The 24,779-nt window shown below is 45.0% G+C and overlaps 1 protein-coding gene across 1 annotated transcript; it reads left to right on the top strand.

Moving 5' to 3' along the window:
* The first annotated feature begins 1,182 nt into the window (after positions 1 to 1,182).
* GPR19 (G protein-coupled receptor 19) lies at positions 1,183 to 12,254 on the top strand. Its single transcript, XM_057426329.1, has 3 exons — positions 1,183 to 1,359; positions 1,449 to 1,540; positions 10,840 to 12,254. Exon 3 carries the CDS (start codon positions 10,860 to 10,862, stop codon positions 12,102 to 12,104), a length of 1,245 nt encoding a protein of 414 aa, XP_057282312.1. The 5' UTR covers positions 1,183 to 1,359; positions 1,449 to 1,540; positions 10,840 to 10,859; the 3' UTR covers positions 12,105 to 12,254.
* The last annotated feature ends 12,525 nt before the right edge of the window (positions 12,255 to 24,779 follow it).

Raw genomic sequence — 24,779 nt, forward strand, 5'->3', positions numbered from 1 at the left:
TTGTATAGAAGCTATCCCATATTTCTGACTTGATTCCCAGGGTACCTGCTCCACTGCAGGTAATGCACTACGAAAATACAAAATACAGGAAATGAAACTATCCTGCAGTAATTACTCGGGGGGGTTGGGGGAGGAACACTGTTTATTTCAATGTTCTTCCTTGAAAGTAACTTTCAAAAAGCAAATGTACTGCTCCTTCAGTGCCCTAAAGACATGTAGTAAAAACCATAAAATTATACCTGGGGTTCTCTGCTGAAAAATGAGGACAAACAAGGGAAAGCACCCAGCCTTTGAGTCAGCCTGTGTTGGTTCAGCTTACCCATGTACCTAATGAGACATCCTGGAACAGGATAAATCTATCCCCCAAACAAATTTCTTGGTTAGCTCACAAGCAGAAAGTTTGTCAAGGCTATAATGATATATTCCTGCCTTAAACTGATACTGCAATATAATTCATGGATCTGTTGTACTTCTGTGGGACAAACATGGAAGTGATCAGTTCGCTGGTGAGAGACTGCTCAGTTTGATTTGGGGACGGTTGTTGTTACTCCACCTTGCTTAATAAAGTGTATGTGGCAGAGAACATAAAGAAATGTTGTCAGTGTCATGCCCTATAAAATGCAAAAAAGAAGGTGGCCAATGCTGAAAGGGGGGACCAGACAATTTGATTTCTCCTTTTTTCCATAACGAGTTTCCGTGTCTATGTGGTAATTTAAGAAAAAAACAACAAAAAAAAAACCAAACAAACAAACAAAAACCACCATAAATTCCCAGAGGCATCTAATTAAATATTCTCTTCACCTCCTCCTCCTTATTCATTCGCTCTGTTTCTTTCAATGGGCAGGGTCCCATGACGACCATCGTGGAAGACAAGCATCCTCTTCAGCAGCCGCACCTCGCCATAGCAACCGTCACGTCAGCGCCGGCAGCCAAACCCGGCGGCGGGCCGAGGGACAGCCCTGCCCCCGGGGCTGCCCTCCCCTGCCCCCTGGGGCCTTGCGGCGGGGAGAACGGGGACCGTGAAGGGATCGGGGGGCTACAGAGAGCCCCGCCGCTACGGGGTGGTGGGGACGGCACACGACACGTCCCGGTGCCCGCCCCGTCGGGGTCCGGGCGGCTCGCCGCTGTCCGTGGTGCTGACCGGCCCAGCGCCGCCGGGCACCGACGGGGCGGAGGGTGGGCACCCCGCAGGGAGAGGGGAGAAGAGAGAGGAGGCGGCGGGCTTCTGGGGAGGTCCTGGGGCGTCTGAGTGCTGAGGAGGGACTGCCACATGATCCGCATCCCACATGACACAGAAAGAAACTGGTGGCAGCAGCCAGCCCCGAAAAACGTCATCTTTTCCTCCGTCAAAGAAGAGGGGTAGAATACCCCATCCCTCCCCCTCAGCCAGATTCGCAGCTATTCAGGAAGAGGAAGGCACAGATGTGAATATACTGTGCGGTTTCCAGTATGATTGGCACCTGCCCAGAGGTGCCTCCACTTGGGATAACAAGCAGAGAAAGGACGAGACCGGCGCCTCTGGGATTATGCTTTGGAGCAGGTATGTGGATGGATAGGTACTGTGATGAAGACTGCTGTAGCTAAAAGGATAGCTTTCTTTACCGAGGTGATCTTTCCCAGTAATTTATCTTCTTATATTTACTTACTTGCATATAAAATCCTTGGGGTTTAGCAAAGAGGACTCATTCCTCACGAGCAAATGCCCTGCAGGGCTTGAATTTTAAACTGATTCTGCTGAAAGCAGGGAAGTGTGTAGAATTACTGCAGAATAAATGTCCATAATTTCTGTACAAATCTACATTGTGTGCATCTATATTCATTATTTTTAAATTATGCTACTTATTTGTCTTAAATGAGTCCCCTGACATGATTAGTTCGCTGAAAGCAGAAAATTATTTTAACTGAGATGAAGCAGACCAATCTGCCCATCTGTTTTTTCCCTGTCTCTAGATACATTCAAACAGCTTCTTCCTTCCTGGTGTTACTGCACTAAAACATCTGCTTTTGTATTTTTCAGTCATTAATTTGAAGTCACCCTTTCTGAAAGCCTTGTCTCCCTTTTTTTTCTGTGGGGATGCCTGGATGCAGCTACTTAGGGCAACACCACAGGCATAGTAATCTTTGCTTATATGTAGCTCGCAGAGACAAGAAGGCGATTCTGGTTTTGCTAATTCAGGCACATACTCTCTAAGAATGCATTGCAATATTTTTCATTCACCCAGCTGGCTTCCGGCATGTCAAACAGTATGTTGGCTCCATGGAGTAATGGAGAAGTAAAACTGCTCTCAAAAAGTGATTTGTGTGTATGAGGCAGGATTCACAGCCGGTTCTTTCTGGCAAAGGTTTTTAAATGTGGTTCTTGAAGATTTGTTGTTAGAGACCCTGTTAATGGCTTAAACAAGTGGCTTGATTTGCAGGAAAATTGGGTGCCAACCCAGAGGCATCCTTAAAAGCTGATCTTTATTTGGGTGTCTTCGGATTTTTAGAAGCTTGATTCGTGGGTTTATTTTAAACATTTTGGTCTTGGATGAGTCAGTAAGGGGAGGAATTTCTATACCTCAGGCACATTCAGGGAGCTCTGCTCCTTAGCTTGAAGTAAGAGCTTTCAGACTCTTACTCCCCCACAGTTCTCCTGTGAAGCCTCTATTTGCAAACCTGTGCAATGCAGTTCCCCCATCTGGGTCACACCATATGATCTCCATCTGCATCTTCCTTTGCAGCCCCGCCAGTCATCCCTCCTCAGGTGCTTACCAATCTATGGAGCAATTTCAACCAGATGCAGAATAGCCCCTAACATCCTCAGTCTGCTCCCCTTCCCCACTACAAACACAGTTCACCACCACCAAAACATGAAACAGCACTTATGTGTTTGGGATTTCTCCATTCCAGCAGCTTCCATCATTCCCTAAACTTCGTATCTGACAGGCAGACAAAATAGTTCTTGCCACTGGCACCCTTTGTAAGAAAACATCTCCAGTTCAGCAGTTACCAGCAGGCCAGCACCTTGCCTCAGTGGTTTTTCCTACCTTTTTTTGTCTACCCTGAGCCTAACTCAGCTGAAACATCCATTCCAACAAACATCTCTGCATCAGACATTTCCAGCCTAACTATGGCTTTTGCCCTTGTGGCTTCTCCAGGAAAGTTAATATAGAAAAGCTATGGAATGCTCTCACTAATGGCCATATCCTCTGACATAGGAACACCCTTTTACTGCTCATTCAGGTCTCCTCCTCTTATTCCTGTCAGATAAGTCTTCCCGGAAGCATCTTAAGATCTCTGGCAACTCTATCCATAGTATGATTATTAGTCACCAGTGCTACCCCGCTTTCTACCACTATGTCTTGCATAGGTGACCTCTGTCTTGTGAGCACTACATCCAAGTTACTGAGAAAGGTCATTAACCATATGACAGGGACTCCTAGATCCCAGCACAGTTGTTTGCACCAATGTGAAAATTCTGTTACCACATTAACTTCTTGTGTGCTGAAAAAAACAGTTTTCACAAGATTTAATATCAAGAATTAACTGTAACATGACATCTTCATACAGAAAGAACAAAAAAATCCCACACTTAATGTTCTCCTAGGATGACAACTTGTGTTTATTGCTAGTGAGAGGGTGAGCTAAGCTGCCAGAGTCCTCACTGATGCTGCTGGCATGTTCTTCCTGTGGGGGAGAGGACACTCAGCAGGGAGGGGGTGAGAATTGCCAAGAGATGGGCAGAGAAATCAGCCAAGTGTGAGATTCACCACAGCTTATCTGTCAACACCCACCGTGGAAAACCAGCCCTGGTAAGCACTGTGTTCCTCACATCAAGCAGGAGAGCATGCTGTGTTGTGGGCAGGACCTGGCGTTGCCAAAAAATAATATAAGTGTGTGGGAGAGAGCATCTATTTTTTTACCTCTGAATCAGGAAAGGGTCCAACCCAGCTGTGTCCAAGGACAGACTCAATCCCTATTAAGAAGGCAAACAACCTGCAAAGGTGTATTTCAAGCTTCTCCACACTCTCCTTGGACAACACCAGTGGGTGAGAACCTAGCTTGACAGCAGAGTTGGAAATTAGGTCAGTCCCTCTTCTCCTTGTTCCCACTTTTTCATGCCCCCATAGACACACTGGGCAGAGATCTGGGTTTTGCTATCATTTTTAGAACAGCCCTAACCTAGAGTTTTACTACTAGTCGCTAGTAATAATACTAATAGTAACTGCCCCCATAGACGCATTGGGCAGAGATCTGGGTTTTGCTATCATTTTTAGAACAGTCCTAATCTAGAGTTTTACTACTAGTTGCTAGTAGTAATACTAATAGTAACTACTAGGATGATAGAATAAAGCCTGAGACATGATAAAAGTCTGACACACTTAAAACTCTGTGGGTCTTTCCTTTGGGGAAGAAAAGCTCCTACAAGAAGCCCATATCCACTGTGCACCTGTTTGTAAACAGTGTGTTGTACTCATGCTCGTGAGGCAGTAGACAAAGCACTGTGCTATGTGTCTCTCTTATCATTAGCCAGACCATGCTGTGGGCAAGAGTAGAGGGAGCAGATTGAAGAAACAGGCAGTCCAAAGGCCATTACAGACCCAACAATTTATTTGGCACAGCCCAGGTCTGTGGAAGGAAGACTGTGTCCTCCCTGGGCCTTGCACATGACCCCACCCTACAGCTACTGGATGATTAACTTCCCACTGCATGTGATCCTGCCTATGTCATCCTTTCTACAGATCTGGAGGTTGCAACCTCCACCTGTGCTTCAGCATAGCCCTGGCTGAAGAGAGTTACACCTCTGTCCCTCACTCTGCAGATACAGATGAGGTAAGGGTGTCTATCTAGGCAGTGTTGAGCACAAATATGGCTCATATTTTACCACTGTCTGTCGCTGAACCAAAGAATGATGTTTGGTATAAGTGGAATCTGCAGTTACCATAAGGTCTCCTTCCCACCACCAACAAAGAATAAACATGCTCTTAGGGTTAGGTGCATGAATAAATTACTGGGTCTTAGAAACTCACCTCAAGTTAATAGACCTATGGTGGCTGCCTGTGTGTCAGTCTTAACCCACAGTAAATACATGAGAAAAAGTCATTGACTTCAGATGCAGGAAAAAGCTAGTGTTCTTACAACCTTTAATACCACAATGAGCTTCAAAAGATGGCACTGTCTCTTAAGTAGACTCAGCCAATATACAGTAACTTATGACCTACATATGGTTTTGAACCCTGAATGTTCATCAGAATCATGGCCCATGAATTTGCCCCAGGCCAGGCCTTAGTGCTACAGGTATGCAGAGTAGTTAACTCCAGATTTCAGCTTACAGACCCAGAAGCTTTAGATGGACCCTGTTCTTGGACTATTTAGCTACTGCATGGTTCACCACTTATTAAGCTCAGTTAAAACGATAAAGCTGAAAAAGCATTATTCCTTAGGCAACCAGTACAAGAAATATAAATTTGCTCAAATCCCAGCAAGTGTTGTAGTATATTATATCCTTGTTCTCAGCTTTAATACCTTGTTAAAATGGTCAGGAAAGAACACAAAGAGTTGATGAAGGTTGAAGGCAAAGAGACTGTCTACTTGCCCTTACTTTCCTCAAGCATACAGTAGAAAAATCTTGTTTAGATTCATGCTCATGCAGTAGCTAACAGCATCTTCACATCTTTAGATGTGCTGGAAATTAAGTACATTTCCTTCCTTTATTTGATTCCATCTGTATTTCCTGCTCCCATGACCGCACCCTGCAATACAGGCTAGGCTCTCAGATGCTGATAAAAGATGCAATAATGTGTATTGACTTACATCAGCAGTACAGAATCTGTAAGTTGAACTGTGACCACACTGGTACTGAAAGCTTCATCCATGAAATAGCCCATCCACACTTCTAGTCATGTCATCTTTAGCTACCTATGCTGCAGAACAGGAATCTCCACCAGTGGAGTAGAGCAGGGAGCAGGCAGAGGCATATGAGAAATGCCTATGGATCACAAAAATTTCCTTGTGTCCGACCCATGTTATTATCCTGATAAAATAGAGGCAGATGTTTTCTATCCCCATATACTGGAATGCAGAGAGCGAGGAAGAACACACTTCACTTCAAGAGATTTTCAGGCTTTGCTCTGCAGAGCTGCTCGAAGAATAGAAAAGCCTTCGTAAGGGCAAAATAGCTGAGCATTTTTATGAGCACTAGACCAGAGAGAAGAACTGGCAGGGAATCTGCGTGCTTACAGAAGCATGTGTATCCACATTCCTCCACTGCAAGCAGAAGTGCTGGATGGCCTCAATATGCGCACAGTTATCTCTACATAGCAAGAAACGGGTTAAAAGAGTCTGTGTTCTTCTATAAAAGGATTATTACATTGAGACAATGCACACACAGGGTAGTTAACTTGAATTTAGTCAAGGATGAATGTTGCCTTCTAGCACCTTACACCCAGACAAAAGTCCCCCCATTCTGATTCAATTTGCTCCCATTTCTAATGTTGATTAAACTCAGTTAGATGAAGCATTTCTCTTCCAGTCTGGCAGCTATTGCTAAGATATTCTTCAGAAAGGGAATTTTATGGAGTAAATGACCAGCTTAATGCTTTTCAAATAATTTGCTGGACCAAAGCTTGCCTGGTATTTTGAAGGTATGATGCAGAAAGGTAAAATATGTTGACTAAAAAAGCCCCTTCTGTTAGTGCAAGGTTAAATAATGTATAGCAATCTATTTTTTAGCTACCTTTTTAATCCTGAAAAGCTATGGCTGGGAAACAAAAGGTATATTATTTGGATTAAACATTTTAAAAGCCATTTAATGCATTCCTTTGCAAATCTTATTAAGTTTTACTCTTCCAAATGGCAGTGAACACTTATTTTGTTGAGAGGACACTAAACATGCAAACACACAGCAACTATGCCATATGGGCTTTATGCAACAGCAAAGTAGACGTGGCAGTGATTTTATGAAGTTCTGGTGGCTCAAAGACTTAATCTCTAAGAAACAGATCTGTTTTGGAGAGTTAGCAAGAATATATTTAACTTGCTATCAACCCAAGGGATAATCCTGAAAATGGAATGTTCGTGCCTTCAAACTGCAAATTAAGGTCCATGACATAGGAACTGTGGCACCAGGAAATCCCTCTGATAATTATGAGTCATTTCACATGCCCCTTATTTTTTCAAGCAAATGCAAAAAACTTTGGGGTTTTAAACAGAAATACAGGAAGTCCTTATACCAGTTTTAAAAGGATTCCCACTCTATAATGTTCAAAAAAAAAGTGAGATTTTTGGCACTGCTGCATTAATGCAGACTCAGTAACTAGAAAGTAGCCTTTCACTCAGCACAGTATTACACAGGTTTAAAGGTAAAATCAAACAAAAGCATTTTTCTTAAGCAAAAATGTAATTAGGTCTCAAGTAATTTTTACTTTTGTATTTCTAATACTTCCTTTTTGACCTGCAAGCAGAGGGAGACTAAAGAGCTCATTCCTATTTTCTTATGGATCTGGTATTTGCTAGCTGAGCAGTTCACTAACACTTAAACCATATTTCAGTAATGATGCAGCAGTCAGGGATGTGGGATACCTAATGTAGCAATATAGAGAATCTGTGGTTATTTGCATCCCAGACCCAAGAAGAACAATGCATACACTGAGATTTTCTTGCTCATGCTGCCAACAGGAGCATTACTTATTATGTAGAAGTTTATGTCTCCATTATAAAAAACAAACTTGCCCACCGAAGAAGAGATGCTGGGCAATAGACACAAAGGTTCTTACTGCTAAATCAAGGCATGATTCTGATCTTGTTACCACCTACGAAAAATAGGGTTGAATACAGATCCTTTAATATAAAAGAAAATCAGCTTCTGGTCCCTTTGACAGAAAAATATTTATGACTAGGAATGCAGGAATCTCAGTGCTCCTTAATCAGATAGTATTTATTTTTCAGAAAATAAAACAAGTAATTGACATTCAACCAGAGCAATTGAATGGTCAGGATAGTTAAAGTCGCTATATTGCCCTTATACATTCACCTGGACCTTGGGGGCAGTGTGCTAAATGACTTTAGATTTTCCCAAGGAAGAAAGAATCACAAAATAAAGTATCACTTTCACCTGTGTTTGGTGCCTCTCCTGTTACACTCACAGTGGAGGAACCAGCACCACCACGGACACATAACCAAATACTCTCTCTCTCAATGCAAACACATGGTATCTGGTGAAGGATGGAAAAAGGAAGGTTTCTCCCATTGAGGTGCTGCTTCTTCTGTTAGCAAAGCTCAAACACAAGACAGCTGGATACAGCTCTTGCCATTGTCCTTTCTCTGTAGGCACCCACTAGTTAGCTCACCTCACACACCTCTGAGGATGACACATACTGTTCCATGGTGGGGTTGCTGAATTCCCAGCTTCTTATAGGCGTGCTGGCAGATAACCTGAGTTCTCCATTAAAGAGTGTCTGGGCTGACTTTTAGTCAAAATGAAACAGAAATACTATCTGAGTGTTACAACCTGCATAACTAAATGTCTCGGGTCTGAACTGACACAGACAGCAAATTTGGCTTGCCAGGAGAATTATCATGAGAACAGCGCTAGAGAGTCGGCGTATTTTAACAGCTTAGGAAGGTCATTTCATTCTCGTGCCTGACTTCCACTGTTCTTCCGTATTGGTCAAGAAAATGTCATCTGGTTATTCTTCTATGAAGCGTAATCTGTGCAGCTGGTTATTTTTAAATAACACGTGCTTCTGCATAGCAAGAAGCGAAATTAAGGAAGCAAAATAGCCCATAATGTTCTTTTCTATCTGGTTAATAGGCTCCATGTGTATCATTCTATTACAGATAATTCTAACATGTAATTTAGTGGGTTGTACTGTCAGTACATCCTGCCATTCTGCCAGAGACAGCAGTTCAAATACTGTGCTGACAGCTGGTGATGGCAGGATATCTCCAGGGGGCCAGATCCACCCGATGGAGGGTAAGGAAAGGCAAGCAGGAGCTGTTTGAGAAACCAGGAATCATCTGCCAGGAAAAGCTAGTAAGAAAACAATGAGAGAAGGGATGAGGGAAAGTGAAGGCCAGGCTGGGCAGCACCCACAGCCCTCCAGCAGAAGACGGGATGAGGGGCAATGTATCATCTGCAGATGGTGCCCCTTGCACAGTTGGTAACTCAGACACCAGCAACACATTGGGTCTCACTGCTGGTGTCCTGAGTGCTATTTTGACAGGAGGCTAGCATGTGAAACTCCTTGTTTAACACACCCCTGAAACAAACCCAGCTGTTGACTAGCCCCAGACTGCTTCAGCTACGAGTCCAACTTAACCTGAGTCATGCTGTCAGCTCCCAGACACTACCTGCACGCAGAAGCTCCAAAATAAAGCTAGCTGCACTGGAAGCAGCATTGATGACATATATTGGCCCATTTTCTGCTGATGCAGAGTAGGCAGCTGGGCATGGTGCAGGGCATAGAGAGGTACAGGGGGGTCCAGCAGCTCTGTGGCTGCAGCTACACAGACTGGCAGTGCCCATGCAGCTGTGCCACACTGCAAGCACACTCTGCATTTTCAAGTATGCTAAATTCATGCCTGTGCTGTGCAGCTGATTGTACATCAAGCCTGTTCGTATGAAACATGCATATTTTATGTTCTAATAAGTGCAGCTAATGAATACAGCTAGAGGAAACAAAACCTTTAACCACATGAAGCAATTAATAGATCTTTTTCTCTTCCACATCTGACTATGCATTGCATTATTGAAGATGACACATGAAACAGCACAAAGATTCCATGTTCATCCAGTGGCTTTGCACCATGGAGCTCCGGTCTGAGTAGGGAGACAAGGAGAAAGTAATTGGTGATAGATGCAGAGCTGGAGCAGGCACAGCAAAAAGCATAAGGATAACACTGGGGACAAAAATACTCAGAAAGGAAGGTTGGGAATTTGGATTGCTTGGAAAGCTGAGGAGGATGCTGGTGGCTTTTTGAACTTGTCCATTTGGTTTCTGGGATGAACACTTGAACTTCTGATCATTAACTGAAGACAGATTTATCTTTTGTGGTATCAAGACTCTGGACTTACGCATTCACACAACATATCCACAGAAACACAGATTTTCTGTTTCTAATGAATAAGAATTTGCATCTAAACACCATGATTTGAAAGGATACTTCGGGATCATTAGGCCCAGGCAAGGTGTTTGCATACACACAGCCACTAATATTTAGCACTTTTACATTTTAACCCTGTGATAGCCTAGGACCAAGACAACAGACTAAATTCAAGATTGCAGACTCTGTCTAGTAATATATTCATTCCTGTCTCACTTCTTAAAACAGGAAGTCATATATATGTCATACCATGGTGTGTCCCATATCTGCCACAAAGGACAGGCTAGAGTTTGATCCAAGGACTGATCCACTGAATCCAAGGATTCAGTGACAGCTTGGAAACACAGAAGTCATTAGAGCACCCTGGCAGCTGAAAAACACCATCTAAAAAGAAGATACAGTAGTGATTGTGTTTGCCTTAGGGTGGTGGTGGTGTAGTCAGCGTATTCCTCTCACTCAGTTTGCAGGTCACCAACATGGGTGAAAAGGCACCTCAGTCTCTAGCTGTGAAAGGAACATTTATCTTTCAGAGGACAGAGGTGGATGTCCTAAAACAGTCAGGTTCTTAATAAAACTCAACACAAAACTGAATGGCCTCTGCTGTAACAGAGAGACTAACCGTATACTTCTGACTGTTTCTCTGATATCCATATGTTAAGCAGTATGTAGGTTACTTAAAATTATCTTTCATTGCTTAAGGTAGGTTTTTCCCACAGACCTGTTAAATAGAACCTTGCTTCTTCTCCTTTTATGCAGCCTGAGCAAAAGACGTGGCCATGATTGCTCACAGCATGGATAACAACGGCGGTACTGTTGTTCTCCCTACCTTCCTGCTTCTCCTGCAGAGCGAGAGCTACTCGAACAGCCCCATCCCCTCTGCTGGCTATGAGATGACAGCATCACCCACAGGACCCAGCTCAAGCAGGAACCTCACTGCCTCGCTGTATGACCTGCAGCAGGGGGAAATTACAGCAGCCAGCATGGTTTTGGGAGCGCTGTGGCTGGTGTCCTTCGTTGGAAACTCCCTCGTTTGCTTAGTGATCCATCGGAGCAGGAGGACGCAATCCACCACCAACTATTTTGTTGTCTCCATGGCTTGTGCAGACCTGCTGACTAGTGTCACAAGCGTGCCCTTTGTGCTGCTTCAGTTCACCTATGGCAGGTGGACACTGGGGAACTCAATGTGCAAGCTGGTAAGGTACATCCAGCACATCACCCCTGGAGTCCAGATATATGTGCTCCTCTCTATATGTGTGGACAGATTCTACACTATCGTTTACCCCCTGAGCTTCAAAGTGTCCAGGGAGAAAGCCAAGAAAATGATTCTGGCCTCTTGGCTCTTTGAGGCTGCATTTGCATCACCGGCTTTCCTTTTCTACAGCTCCAACAGTGACGACCACTGCAACTTTTTTCTCCCCAGATCTTGGGAAGGAGTTACCTATGGTGTCATCCGCCTCTTGGTGGTGTTTTTGATGCCGTCTACCCTCATTGTCTTCTTCTACCAGAGGGTCATCAAGTACATTTGGAGAATAGGCACTGATGGCAGGACTGTCAGGAGGACAACGAATACTGTTCCGAGAGCAAAAGTGAAAACCATCAAAATGTTCTTAATGTTAAACTCAGTCTTTCTCCTCTCCTGGCTCCCTTTCTACATGGTACAGCTGTGGCACCCACAGGAAATCAACTACAGAAAAAGCTCCCTGGTTTTCCTGTTCATCACCTGGATCTCCTTCAGTTCTTCAGCTGCTAAGCCAACCATCTACTCCGTGTATAATGCAAACTTCAGAAGAGGGATGAAAGAAACTTTCTGCATGTCTGCCATGAAATGTTACAGAAGCAATGCATACACCATCACCACCAGTTCCAGAATAGCCAAAAAGAATCATGTTGGGATCGCAGATATCCCAGCTCCAGCCAAAACTGTCATGAAAGACTCCATCTATGATGCTTTTAACAGAGAAGAAAAGGAAAAAAAGGTTGCCTGGCCTATTCAGTCCAATCCCCCCAATACATTTGTCTAGTTGGCTGCATTGCTTTGAAGAAACCACTATGTACCCACAGAACAAGGAGCTTTATATCCTTTCTGAATATTGATGTATATTTACATATTTTTAACACAGATTTGGGGAAGAAGACAAGATGTTTTATTTTATTAAATGCCTTGATTTTGATGTGTCCAGTTTATTTAATTCCCCTTACCTTCTGCTTTCTGGAAAGACTCTCCCTGAGTCACAAGCATCCCTTTTCTACAAAACAGGAAATTTCTTAGACTTTCCCTAGACAGGCAAAAAAGGGTAGGAAGAAACACTGCTTTTTTTGAATCCCTGTACACTGGCCACTGTGTATCAATGCATATATCCACCCAAGGCCATCTATACTTCTGTCTGTTATGTCCCTGCAAATACCAGCACACTGTGGTTTTCCTTCTTGTGCAGACCCCATGGGCAAGAGGTCCACAGGTGGGCAGTCAGGCTTAATCCTGACATCAGTGGTGAAACTCCCAGAGCCCCACAGGGTCGGCATCAGTCCAGCATTGAATGCTTTTGCACTTTCGTTGTTGTGCCTCTCCAGAGGTCCTGTGGTCCAACCACCTCCTCTCAAGCTGCTTCTACACCCACCCTAGTGCATCCACACAGAAGATGGGGCTGGGCACAGCCTGAGAGAAGACCTGCTGGTCAAAGCAGTGCCAGGCACACAGGGACTCCTCACAGCCTCAGTTTGGTGTGTCTCCTGGCCTGAGTTCCTTCTGCTGAGGTTTTCTGCACTCACACACCCTCCTGGGAGCATCCTCCTCCATGGGAGCACCTTTGAATAGGTCCCTCACAGGCATCCCGGAGGAGATGAGCTGGCAGACAGCCGTGGCTGCAGGTGGAGCTGACTCCTGCCGCTCTTTATCTGCCAGCACAGAGAGAAAACAACCCAACAGCACCAGTCAGGGCTTCAGCTTCCCACCAGTGTGAGAAGGGGGATGGCACCTCCTGTGCCATCTGCACTTACTGGAAGAGACAGGCTGGGTTTTGGTGGGGTTTTTGTCAGTTATTGACCTCATTAATAAGAAACGGGCTGAATCCGTGAGATGAAAATTGATTTATTCTCCTAATTCTCACAGTATTTCCCAGAAGTAAAGTAGTCCACCCTCAGAAAACACTGATAATACATGTCTGGTTGGTGAATTCCCTTCCCTCTGCCCAATTAATGTGTTCCCGTGAGCTGGACATGTGGAACGTCCAGGCCAGGCCACTCTAGCATTTGCCTGGGAAGTTTCCTTTTTGCTTTCCTGCAGTGTCTACAGGAGAGTCCCACAGGGTTCAGACCAGACATCCGTCCATGCCAGTATTTTACTGTCTACTGCAGCCATCAGCAGGTGCTTGAAGATAGAGCATAGGTACCAGGGAAGCTACAGAGTGGTCTCCTGACACCTCATTCTAGTCTCTGGCAGTCGCTGCTAAGAACTAACACCTCTCACAGGGCAGCTGCCAAAAAGCAGTGCCATTCAATAAATATGGAGCAGGTCCAGAATGGGCTTAGTCATAAAATTCCACAGGTGGGAAAGAACACACACCCCCCCACCCCCCACCCCCCTGCTTTTCAGGCTCCATCTGAGTGGATTTCAAGAGAGTTTTGCCTGAGAATCAAGGTTTTAACCTCTTTTCAGTTGAGAATCTCAAGTGCTTTTTTTCCTACTCTCTATTTCCTTCTCAACTAGCTCTGACAAAGTCAGTACCTGGTGAATAGCTGTTCCCCACCCACACTCTCTGTGCCACTCTTGCGTTTGTAAACATCTATCATGTATTCTCCCAGTTATTTCTTTTCTGCATTCAAGAATTTCATCCTACTCAGTAATTTCTTGCACAGAACTGGCTCCAGACCAGGCTCTCCTTGGAGCACCCTAATGTAGCAGCCAGGGCTTGGCCAAGCATCCTCAAATCCAGAGTACTAGCAGGCATTTCACCCTCCAGTCATCCTAACAGCATTGTGAGAGCTTTGATTGCAGGTGTCAAACTGGAAGACAGTGTGCAGGTGACAGTTACTCCTCCACATACTCCTGGGTTCAACCTTAAACAGTGGAGATTTGTGTTAGATCTTAGGAAGAAGTTCTTTACTATGAGGGTGGTGAGGCACTGGCACAGGTTGCCCAGAGAAGCTGTGGCTGCCCCATCCCTGGCAGTGTTCAAGGCCAGGCTGGATGGGGCTTGGAGCAACCTGGTCTAGTGGAAGGTGTCCCTGCCTGTGGCAGGGGTTGGAACTGGATGATCTTAAAGGTCCTTTCCAACCCAAACCATTCTATGGTTCTATGATTCTATGACTCGACGATTCTATTACAAAATCTCTAGCTCCCCACTGTATGTCTAAAAGAGACATCCCTCAACCACAACCTCCTCAGAGAAGGATTGTCTTTTTCTTCTGCTTTCAGAGCAAATGTGGCACAGTTGGGCTCCTGCTGGTGCCTAGGGACTGGAAGTGCTGAGTTAATGAAAGTTAATAGACCAAGAGCAGCAAGTACTACAGGGTGTATTAAACACACTTGGGTACCTCCCTTTCCCATCAGCAGGGAGCAGAAGCACACGTGGCGGAGCCCCAAGCTGACATCCTCTGAAAAGACTCTCATGCGGGCAATATGGGTGGGGAGACTCCTTTGTTGAGAAACAATCCTGTATGTATGGTAGAAAGCTTCCTTCTTCCTCCTCTCACGGTTGTGAGAACCCTCACGGATTGCAGGAACACTTCCAGTATCTATTTCACAAATTCAGAAATCCCCATTAAATGAGGATCTGGTATTTCTCACTGAAGTCATTAGCAAAAACTCCCATGAACAGGGAGGAGAGAGGATCTTGTAACTGAGACAAGACCAATATTTTCTGTGTGGTTCATGTTCTGAGCAAGTTGTTTCTCCCTTAAACGTCACCATATGCTTAGTTTTTCTTTGCCACTTAATTACCTCTGTCACGGTAAAGTCAGACCTAGGGTATGCAGGCCAGGTCAACCTTGCAATGTTATTTTTAATGTTGGGTTGTGAGACCGAAACCCAACAGTTGTTCTTTCGGTTAGTCACTTTATTAAAGAAATGCGACTGAACAGAATAAGCCCTGAGATTGCAGAAGACCACAGGGTCGTGGTTGCCCACCTCCTGCTAGGTCTGATTCCAGAGGGACCCAGGACACTTGTTCCTTCAAGTCAACATGAATAGGAGTGCGTGAGGAAGCCTTTCTATCTGGACATAATGGACAGGACAGGCCATGACAGTCACTGTCCTGTCAAGGTGCAACCAGAGGTACTGTAAGGGGCGAGTCCTTGAACCGTCGGACCCCAAAGATGTTCCAGTGAATGTTGCCTGCGCACTTCCAGCCCACAGATAAAGGACACTCCTCAGACCATTGCAGATCCCAAAGGAAAATACTGCTGCAGCCACCACATGCAGGGCTGATCTCTCAAACCTGCTCCACTGCTGAAAAGGACAGGAGAGAGGCAGTCCACCCCTAAGGTGCCAGCACCACGCTGCAGACCCACAGCCTGCCAGATGTCTTTTCACATAGAAAGCCCAAAGAACACACTGGCAGGTGTGAAACCACAGGCTTCTGTGCAACCTTCCCTCTTCTGAACTCAACCATGTTCCTCCACCCCCCAGAAGCCATAGAACTACACAAGCTGGCCAGGAAAAGTGCTATGACACAATAGGTAGGGACAGTGTCCCCAGGTTGAAGAAGCTGGCAGTTCTTCCCTGAAATCATGGGCCTAACTGGCCCTGCAGCCATCAGTGAAGTCTGGAGGTTGGCTTTCCTAAGCCACCTTTCCCTATCAGTAAAGCCCAGTCACAGCTGTATCAGAGTGTGACCCTGCTTATATAGCTTCTTTTAGCCAAACTACACTGGTAAAAACACATCCTCACAAATACAAGCTGCATTTGAACTTGGAGGAGTTGGCCAGTGCAGCTGCCCCTTTATGCAGTTATACTGATAAACCTTCCTGATTTCTACTTCTGTATGACACAGCTTTTGGTACAGTTAAAAAAGATTATCCAGAGCAATCAAATAAACCCCGTTGCTTCAATTGCTGACATATCCTCAGTCTGAAAAGCCAGCCTTCACCACACAGCACAAGCAAAAGGAGCACTGATGTGCCTGTACGTCAGGTGCATATGCACGTGCTCACTCCCATCTCCTTCCTTTTGCTTTTTTTCCAAGTTCTGCCAGGCATCTCTATCCATTCTCCCAGCAGCCGTGGCTGCTGACCAGGCTCAATGCCCTGGTGAACACTGTGCTTCTGGGAGAGGTGCCTAAGGAAAGGCTGCCTGAGCCACCCCAGCAGCTCCAGCCCTCAGGTAACATCCAGCCACTGACAGTTTGGCGCTGCCACTGTTAGAGCTGAAGAAAACACCACAGTACAGCGGTGCTGAAGATGGAAAATATCCGGCAGCTTGACTTTTGAAATGGCAGCTACTCCATGCTTAGTGCTGACTTTGGAAACCTGTAATGAAATGGATGGACACTGACAAGTGCTGACCTGGTGCCAGAACAAACAGCAAACTTTTCCATTCCTTCCATCATTTTAGGACAGGTAATGGATGGGTTTGATAGCACCCATCCAGGTCCTTCTGGTCCTTCTGGTCTGCCAAGGCCCCAGAGGTGCCAGAGACTCAGAAGGAAGATCATGCGTTACCTAAGCAAGAAATGGAAAATGATGAAGGATTTGCCTGATCAATATAAACAAATCTCTCCACACTCCCTCACAACTCCTCATTGCCAACACACAGTTTCAGTGATACATCTAAAGCAACAATAAAATTAATGAGGTGTGGGGAAAAAAGAAAGATTGGCAAGGAGGATTATAAATACACTCAAGTGACCTGCACCTGTGCAGAACACATATACCATACTAATTGTTGTTTAGCCTTGTCTGTCAGACAGGTAGAACATCTGTGTTTCGGTAACATAAGCCTGTGATAGAGGCAGCTTGAGATTCCTGCCCTGCGGTAGGAGATATCAAGGCACTGTGGTAAACTATGCCTGCCCTGAAACATAGGTGAAACCAGGAGGTTCAGAGATCCTCTAGCACGGACCGAGCATCATGGTACCTGCATCCACGCTTGTGTGCCTCTGCTGGGTACCCCTTTGGGGCTCCCTAATTGGTGAGGTAATGAAAATAAATTTACTCTTTGCATTTCATCCATGGTTTGTGGTTGTTTCTGTGTCCTGCATCCTTTGTGGCTGTTTCTGTGTCCTGCATCCTTTGTGGCTGTTTCTGTGTCCTGCATCCTGCCTGTGCCGGCTCATACAGAGAGGTGTGGAAACTTCAGGACTAAACCAAGCAACACTCCTCAGATAAAGGCATCTTGAAGAATCCACAATTTAATGTGGGAATAGCCAGTGACTGTCCCTGGAGCTTGATACGGAGAAAACTCCAGGAACAAACTTGCCAACAAAGTTTTCAAGCTGACAAGCAGGTATTCTTTACTGGGGTGCCGGGAGGCACGGGGGGTAGCTCCTCCTAACATGTGTCCCCCAATTGCCAAGCAAGCCGTCCTTTTATAGCCACTGGGCATACATACATATTCATGAGGCTATGTATGGATTACATCATTTTCCAGAAAGTTCCCCGCATGCGTACAGAATTGTGGTGGTGGTCTCTGAGGGTCGTTTACTTCTTCCAACAATCTTCATCACTTCTGGCCACCTTTGGAGCACGCGCAGTAGATGCTTATACCAGCTTAATTGGTTCGTTAGCACCAGAGACATAATAATCCTCCTGTCCTCCTACTTATCAGTTAGTTTAACTGTAGCCCATCCTGGACACCTGCCATTCCCAGATACTCCTTATCCCTGCGTCCTGTTCTTCTAGACTGTTTTTCTTAGACTATGTCACAACTATAACAATTTATCCTGTGATAATTCTCAGTATGTTCTCTAGCTGTACTCTATTTCTTTTCTCTATGTATCAAGCTTCACACAGTTCTTGAGACACTGTGTCCCCCTGAAAGGTTGGTAGGTGCCCAGGATGACAGCCACTGCTCCTGCATGGGTACGTGTGTGTGCTCATGAGCACACATCTAAGCAAGGAGGAAACCAGCAGACATGGGCTGAAGCTGGCAGGGTCACAAGGGCACGTTTGGCACTGAGCAAACAAAACCTCCCAGTTCTCAAACACATCTCAGCCCCATCTGCAAACAAGCAGTTCTGGGAGAGAGTACTCCTGGGTCTCTAGCCATTCACCCCTTAGTCTTAACTGTTTTCTGTGTAAGAACATGACAGTGCCAACTATTAAACACTTTTTTTTCCATTAAGTGGACATCCATTAAGTGGAAATTCCATCACTGCCGTTTACTTTTGGTATCAAGTGGCTTGTACTTGGGAATTACTATTACAAATCATTAAATTATGTGTGTGTCCCCCCTTTTTTATTTCAGCAGAAAGCTGGATTTTTGGCTAAACATACTTTACAAATTTCCAGTTGAGGGGTGAGGGCTAGTGAGAAGCAGACACACACCACTTGAACCTATTTTTCAGCCAGCCTCCTGGAGGTGATAGCGAGGTGGCTATCACTCATAATTAGACTTAAGAGTTTCCATATGGCCAGTTAAGTATCCCCTGAGTTTTCTAAGTCTCCTCAACTCAACCAGTTTGACTTCAGAATTAATTGACATTGATTTAGGAGTGGGTTTTCCAAGGTGTTGAACGCACGCCATCGATTTTAGCTGAAATTCTGAGTGCTCAGCCTCTCTCAGTATCAGATCCTTCCTGTTTAAAAGAACAAAAAACAGATTTGAAGTTTATTAAAGCCAGACCCATGCACTCAAAGGAAGGGTTATTAGCCCCCTAAGTGATTTTGTAAGTTAATACGTCTTTATTAGTTGGCTCTTTTCAACCTAGCAAGTGTTGTGGAATAGGCCATTATGAATTACATGAGCTTTATTTGAACTGGCTTCTAGTAAAACATAGCGCACCTACTGGAAGATTGTTATATAAATGTCACCTTCTGGTGAGCAGCCTGGCCTAAACCACGGATTTATTCTACATTACTGCTAACACACACAAAGTCTTCTTTCAGTTTATCTCCTGGATAAAATTCAGAAGTGGCATAGACAGCAGTAATTCCCTTGTGCTCAGCATCTCAACCATTTTAGGCCAGCTCTTGATTTGGTCCTACATTTGCGGGGAATAGAAAAGATTGCATCACCAAATAATTTCATTTGTCCTCATCTTATACCTGCCCAGACACATTTCATCACACGTATCACACAGTAAGGGTTGAGGGCTGCCTTGGTTGCAGCGACCACGAGATGGTGGAATTCAGGATCTTGTGTGGTAGGACCAGTAGAATAGCAAGTAGAATTGCACCCCTGGACTTCAGCAGGGCAAACTTTGGCCTTTTCAAGCAATTGCTAGGGGAAATCCCATGGGCAAGGCTGTTTGAAGGTAAAGGGGCCCAAGATAATTGGTTGGCATTCAAGGATTGCTTTTTCCGAGCTCAAGATCGGAGCATCCCGACACATAGGAAGTCAAGGAAGAGGGCCAGGAGGCCTGCGTGGCTAAATAGGGAATTGCTGGGTATGCTCAAGTGGAAGAGGAGAGTTTACAGGTCATGGAAGGAGGGGCTGGCCACTTGGGAGGAATATAAAGCTGCTGCTAGAGGATGTAGGAAGGCAGCTAGGATGACTAAGGCATCCTTAGAATTAAACCTGGCGAGAAGGGTCAAGGACAGCAAAAAGAGCTTTTTCAAATACATGGCAGATAAAACTAACACCAGAGGCAATGTAGGCCCACTGATGAACGGGATGGGTGCCCTGGTGACAGAAGATACAGAGATGGCAGAGTTACTGAATGCCTTCTTTGTCTCTGTCTACTCTGCTGCAGGCAGTCCTGAAGAGCCCTGTACCCCGGAGACCTTAGATGAAGTCAGGTCAACGGAGTGGTATGCCTTAGTCGATGAGGAATGGGTTAGAGACCAGTTGAGCAATCTGGACATCCATAAATCCATGGGTCCAGATGGGATGCACCCGCGGGTGCTGAGGGAACTGGTGGAAGTCATTGCTAGACCACTCTCCATCATCTTTACCAAGTCTTGGGAAACGGGAGAGGTGCCTGAGGACTGGAGGAAAGCAAATGTCACTCCGGTCTTCAAAAGGGGCAAGAAGGAGGACCTGGGTAACTATAGACCGGTCAGCCTCACCTCCATCCCTGGGAAAGTGATGGAACACCTTATCCTTGGTGCCATCTTAAGGCATATCAAGGATAAGAGGGTTATGAGGGGCAGTCAACATGGCTTCACCAGGGGGAAATCATGCTTGACCAATCTCTTAGCCTTTTATGAGGAAATAACATGGTGGATGGATGATGGCAGAGAGGTGGATGTGGTCTACCTTGACTTCAGCAACGCATCTGACACAGTCTCCCACAGCATCCTCACGGCTAAATTGAGGAAGTGTGGTCTGGATGATCAGGTAGTGAGGTGGGTTGCGAACTGGCTGAAGGAGAGAAGCCAGAGAGTTGTAGTCTATGGGGCGGAGTCTAGTTGGAGGCCTGTAACTAGTGGAGTGCCTCAAGGGTCAGTACTGGGACCAGTATTATTTAACATATTCATCAATGATTTAGATGAGGGAATTGAGTGTACTATCAGCAAGTTTGCTGATGACACTAAGCTGGGAGGAGTGGCTGACACGCCAGAAGGCTGTGCTGCCATCCAGCGAGACCTGGACAGGCTGGAGAGTTGGGCAGGGAATAACTTGATGAAATATAACAAGGGAAAGTGTAGAGTCCTGCATCTGGGCAGGAACAACCCCAGGTTCCAGTATGGTTGGGGAATGACCTGTTAGAGAGCAGTGCAGGGGAGAGAGACCTGGGGGTCCTAGTGGACGACAGGATGACCACGAGTCAACACTGTGCCCTTGTGGCCAAGAAGGCCAATGGCATCCTGGGGTGTATTAGAAGGGGGGTGGTTAGTAGGTCGAGAGAGGTCCTCCTTCCCCTCTACTCTGCCCTGGTGAGACCACATCTGGAATATTGTGTCCAGTTCTGGGCCCCTCAGTACAAGAAGGACAGGGAGCTGCTGGAGAGAGTCCAGCGCAGGGCAACTAAGATGATTAAGGGAGTGGAGCATCTCCCTTATGAGGAAAGACTGAGGGAGCTGGGTCTCTATAGTTTGGAGAAGAGGAGACTGAGGGGTGGCCTTATTAGTGTATATAAATATATAAAGGGGGAGTGTCACGAGGATGGAGCCAGGCTCTACTAGTGGTAAACAATGATAGGACAAGGGGTAATGGGTACAAACTGGAACACAAGAGGTTCCACTTAAACTTGAGAAGAAACTTCTTCTCAGTGAGGGTGACAGAACACTGGAACAGGCTGCCCAGGGAGGTTGTGGAGTCTCCTTCCCTGGAGACATTCAAAACTCGCCTGGACACATTCCTGTGTAACATTATCTAGGTGTTCCTGCTCTGGCAGGGGGATTGGACCAGATGATCTTTTGAGGTCCCTTCCAATCTCTAGCATTCTGTGACTGTGACTGTATAAGTAAAAGCGAGAGATGCTTTTGTTTCCATGGTCTGGGGAGGAAGGACTGATCAAGGCCTTTAATTTTGTTGAGGGCATGTAGAATTAGATAGCAGAGACAACATACACATAGGTGTAATTACCCATCTTATTTCCAAAGTCACTACAGCAGTTCTCTTTATCCCTGGAGATTTAGTCTCCACTGCCATACACATTCTGCAGAGCCCCTCTCTGTACTGATCCAAATACAGGAAGGAAAATGATTAAGCAACATCCAAAGCCAGAAAGATTTCAGATTATTTACCAGTTAGCTGTAAATGTGGTAGGAGTAGCCCTGATTTTCTTATTAACTCACAGCATTGCTGAGAGCTGATCTGCTGTCAAGCTTTTTGCAGACTCTGAAACACCTCTTGCCACATCATTGACTTAGTCTTTTATATCGATCCAGAGCATCTTTCTTGGAATGAAGTCTTGAGGGTGTATATTTTTTCCTTAAGAGGAGGGATGTTAGATGTGACCCTTGGCCCTCATACCAGGAGCTGCACTGCCTGCACCAGACTATGGCAGAAAGCATCAAGTTTTCAGAGCTAACCCACGCATAATCTTAGAACAGCAGCAGAAGGCAGCCACCACTTCAGGCCAAAAAGAAGTTAGATAGACATATAAAGGGCTATTTCAAAATATTGCAAGGGAGGGTGATGCAGCACAAGGTGGCCTTCCAAAAACTGCTCTTGAACTGTCAACAGCACCCATGACTCCCACCCAAGAGCTCCAGGCCTGGGTGCAATGACAGACACACTGCCTTTCCACTATCACACTACTGTTCCCTGCCCCCAAACAGCAGCTGCCACCTGCACATCCTGACACTATTAATAGCCAGGTCCTAACAGCCATACAATGGTTTTGATGGTAGTCACCTAGTTGTATCTTAAAAGACCACTTCCTGCTTGTTCATAGCATTAACCATCATGAGAAATTCCTATCAAGGTAACAAAGCATTTGAAGTTTTGTCTTCAAGGGAAATAATAATCTCTTTCCTCCACTAAAAATCTATTCATACTAGGAAACATTTTTTAAATGTACATTTCACATTTCAGGTATTTGATGTTATTGTGGACACTTTGCTTGAGAAAGGACACAGGAGGAATGTCTTTGATTGAAAACGACACTTTCAGCAATCTACCAAGACTCTCCACAGATCTGGCGCAGCTGGAAGAGTGTAAAAGGAAGGACTTACTGCAGCGGCTTTTGTAGCACAAGCAGAGTGTGCACAGGATGTACAATAGCATCCGCCTTGCACAGTTCCAGCTCACACTGCACATATGCAGAATCAAATTCAGTGCGACCTCATCATTAGCATGCAGAAATCTTGCTGGGAGGTGGTACCTCTCTTTAGTCTTCCCAGCTAACCTCCAGCTTGGTGAAGGGAGGAACAATGGTCTGTACAGAAAACTCTTCTCAGAGCCCAACTACCCGCCTGCCACACTGATCTAGAAATGAGTGTTCCTTACACTTTTCAGAGCACTCTGTAAGTCGTTCCTTACATCCAGGGTTTTTTTCCCCAACTATTGAAAAACCAGTAGCATTCTCACCCTAGTTCTCAGGATTACTTTCTTCTAAATTTCCATGAAACCACACTTTATTTCTCAAAGGTTTTTTAACTTACACCATAGAATGGTTTGGGTTGGAAAGGACCTTAAGATCATTTAGTTCCACCCCCCAACCATGGGTAGAGACATACTCATGAAGACAGGAAAAAAGATTTTTCAGTAACAAAGAAAATAATTTTAGTCAATATTAACAGGTAATATTTAAAGTTACAGCAGATTATTGTATTTCTGACAGACCAAGGCAAAGTTGTGCTAATAACAGGCAAATTTGTTCACTTTATATGACTTATTTCATGCAAAGAGCATGATTCAGAAAAAAGCTGCAAGGTGAATGGAAGCAACCCCGAGAGGCCATTCATCATTGTGCCTACGTTTTCTTATTAATACATCCACTGAACTGCAATTGTGGTCATTCCACAAGCAATTCATGGCAGAGGGATTAAAACAGACAGCCTTTATAATCATTCTCCAGCTGTCAGTCAGCCTTTTTTATCTGCTAGCATGTGTAGACAATATCAGCTTCATTAACAATGCCACTCCTTTAGTGTGGTGATGACAACGATGACAACACTGAGCAGCTACTGCGAAAAGACACAAGATTACGTAAATCCAGAAAGCTGTAGTAGTTAATTGGCTGTTTCTCAAACACCTGCAGTAATCCACTTTGGTTCCATTGGTATATTAGTAATTAAAAAGCTAATTACTATTTTATTTCAGAAAGCAAGAAGTCCTAAGAATAAAGTAATGAGAAACGCAGCTTGCTGAAGTGAGAATGGAAACGCTCTTGGTTCTCATCAACAGTCCCCTGCAGTATGAATGAGCTACCACCCTGTGAAGGTTTACACAGATACTGGTCACAAGAGTAATTAGCTGAGCAGAAATCTAGGAGATACCTCTGGCCTCTGTCTCTAGCTGAGATCCCAGACAAGATTTTAGGTTTAAATGGAAAACTAATGCTACTACTCTGTTTGATGAAACCTCTTCTGGCTGATGTTCATGAGGTAAAGGCCTTGGGGCCAAAATTTTCTCTCTTGCAAACAAATTCTCCTCTAGCTCCATAGAGTGCTTCAGGTACGTAAATCTAAGCTGAATTCACCCTTTTGTTTAAGAACCTTGTCACTGGGCAAAATGCTGGGCAATCTGCAATTACACAGAAATACAAGTAACAGAATAATCTAAATCTCAGTGTTTCAAATGAAAGAAGACATACAGCTTTGTAAGTAGTGCAACTGTTTCAACACGTGTCCAACATCTACAGCTGCACAATGTTGTCATTGGTGCCTGCTGCTGCTGTCTGCTAACAGTGTCACCTTCCTCCTGATCATACAGCTAAACAGAACCACAGAAAGGTTTGGGTTGGAAAGGGCCTTAAAAACCATGTGGTTCCAACCCGCTGCCACAAGCAGGACACCTTCCACTAGACCAGGTTGCTCCAAGCCCCGTCCAACCTGACCTTGAACACTGCCAGGGATTGGCAGCCACAGCTTGTCTGGGCAACCTGTGCCAGTGCCTCACCACCCTCACAGTAAAATATTTCTTCCTAATGTTTAATCTGAATCTACTCTCTTTCAGTTTAAAACTATTCCCCCTTGTCCTGTCCCTA

Source organism: Pezoporus wallicus, unplaced genomic scaffold (genome assembly GCF_028554395.1).
Source record: "Pezoporus wallicus isolate ANWC-B61680 ecotype Strahan unplaced genomic scaffold, APGP_CSIRO_Pwel_v1 scaffold_3294, whole genome shotgun sequence".
In the NCBI taxonomy this organism is placed as follows: domain Eukaryota; kingdom Metazoa; phylum Chordata; class Aves; order Psittaciformes; family Psittacidae; genus Pezoporus; species Pezoporus wallicus.

Bases quoted from the DNA above. Each gene is read 5' to 3' on its own strand.
- GPR19 (XM_057426329.1), top strand. From the start codon at position 10,860: ATGATTGCTCACAGCATGGATAACAACGGCGGTACTGTTGTTCTCCCT.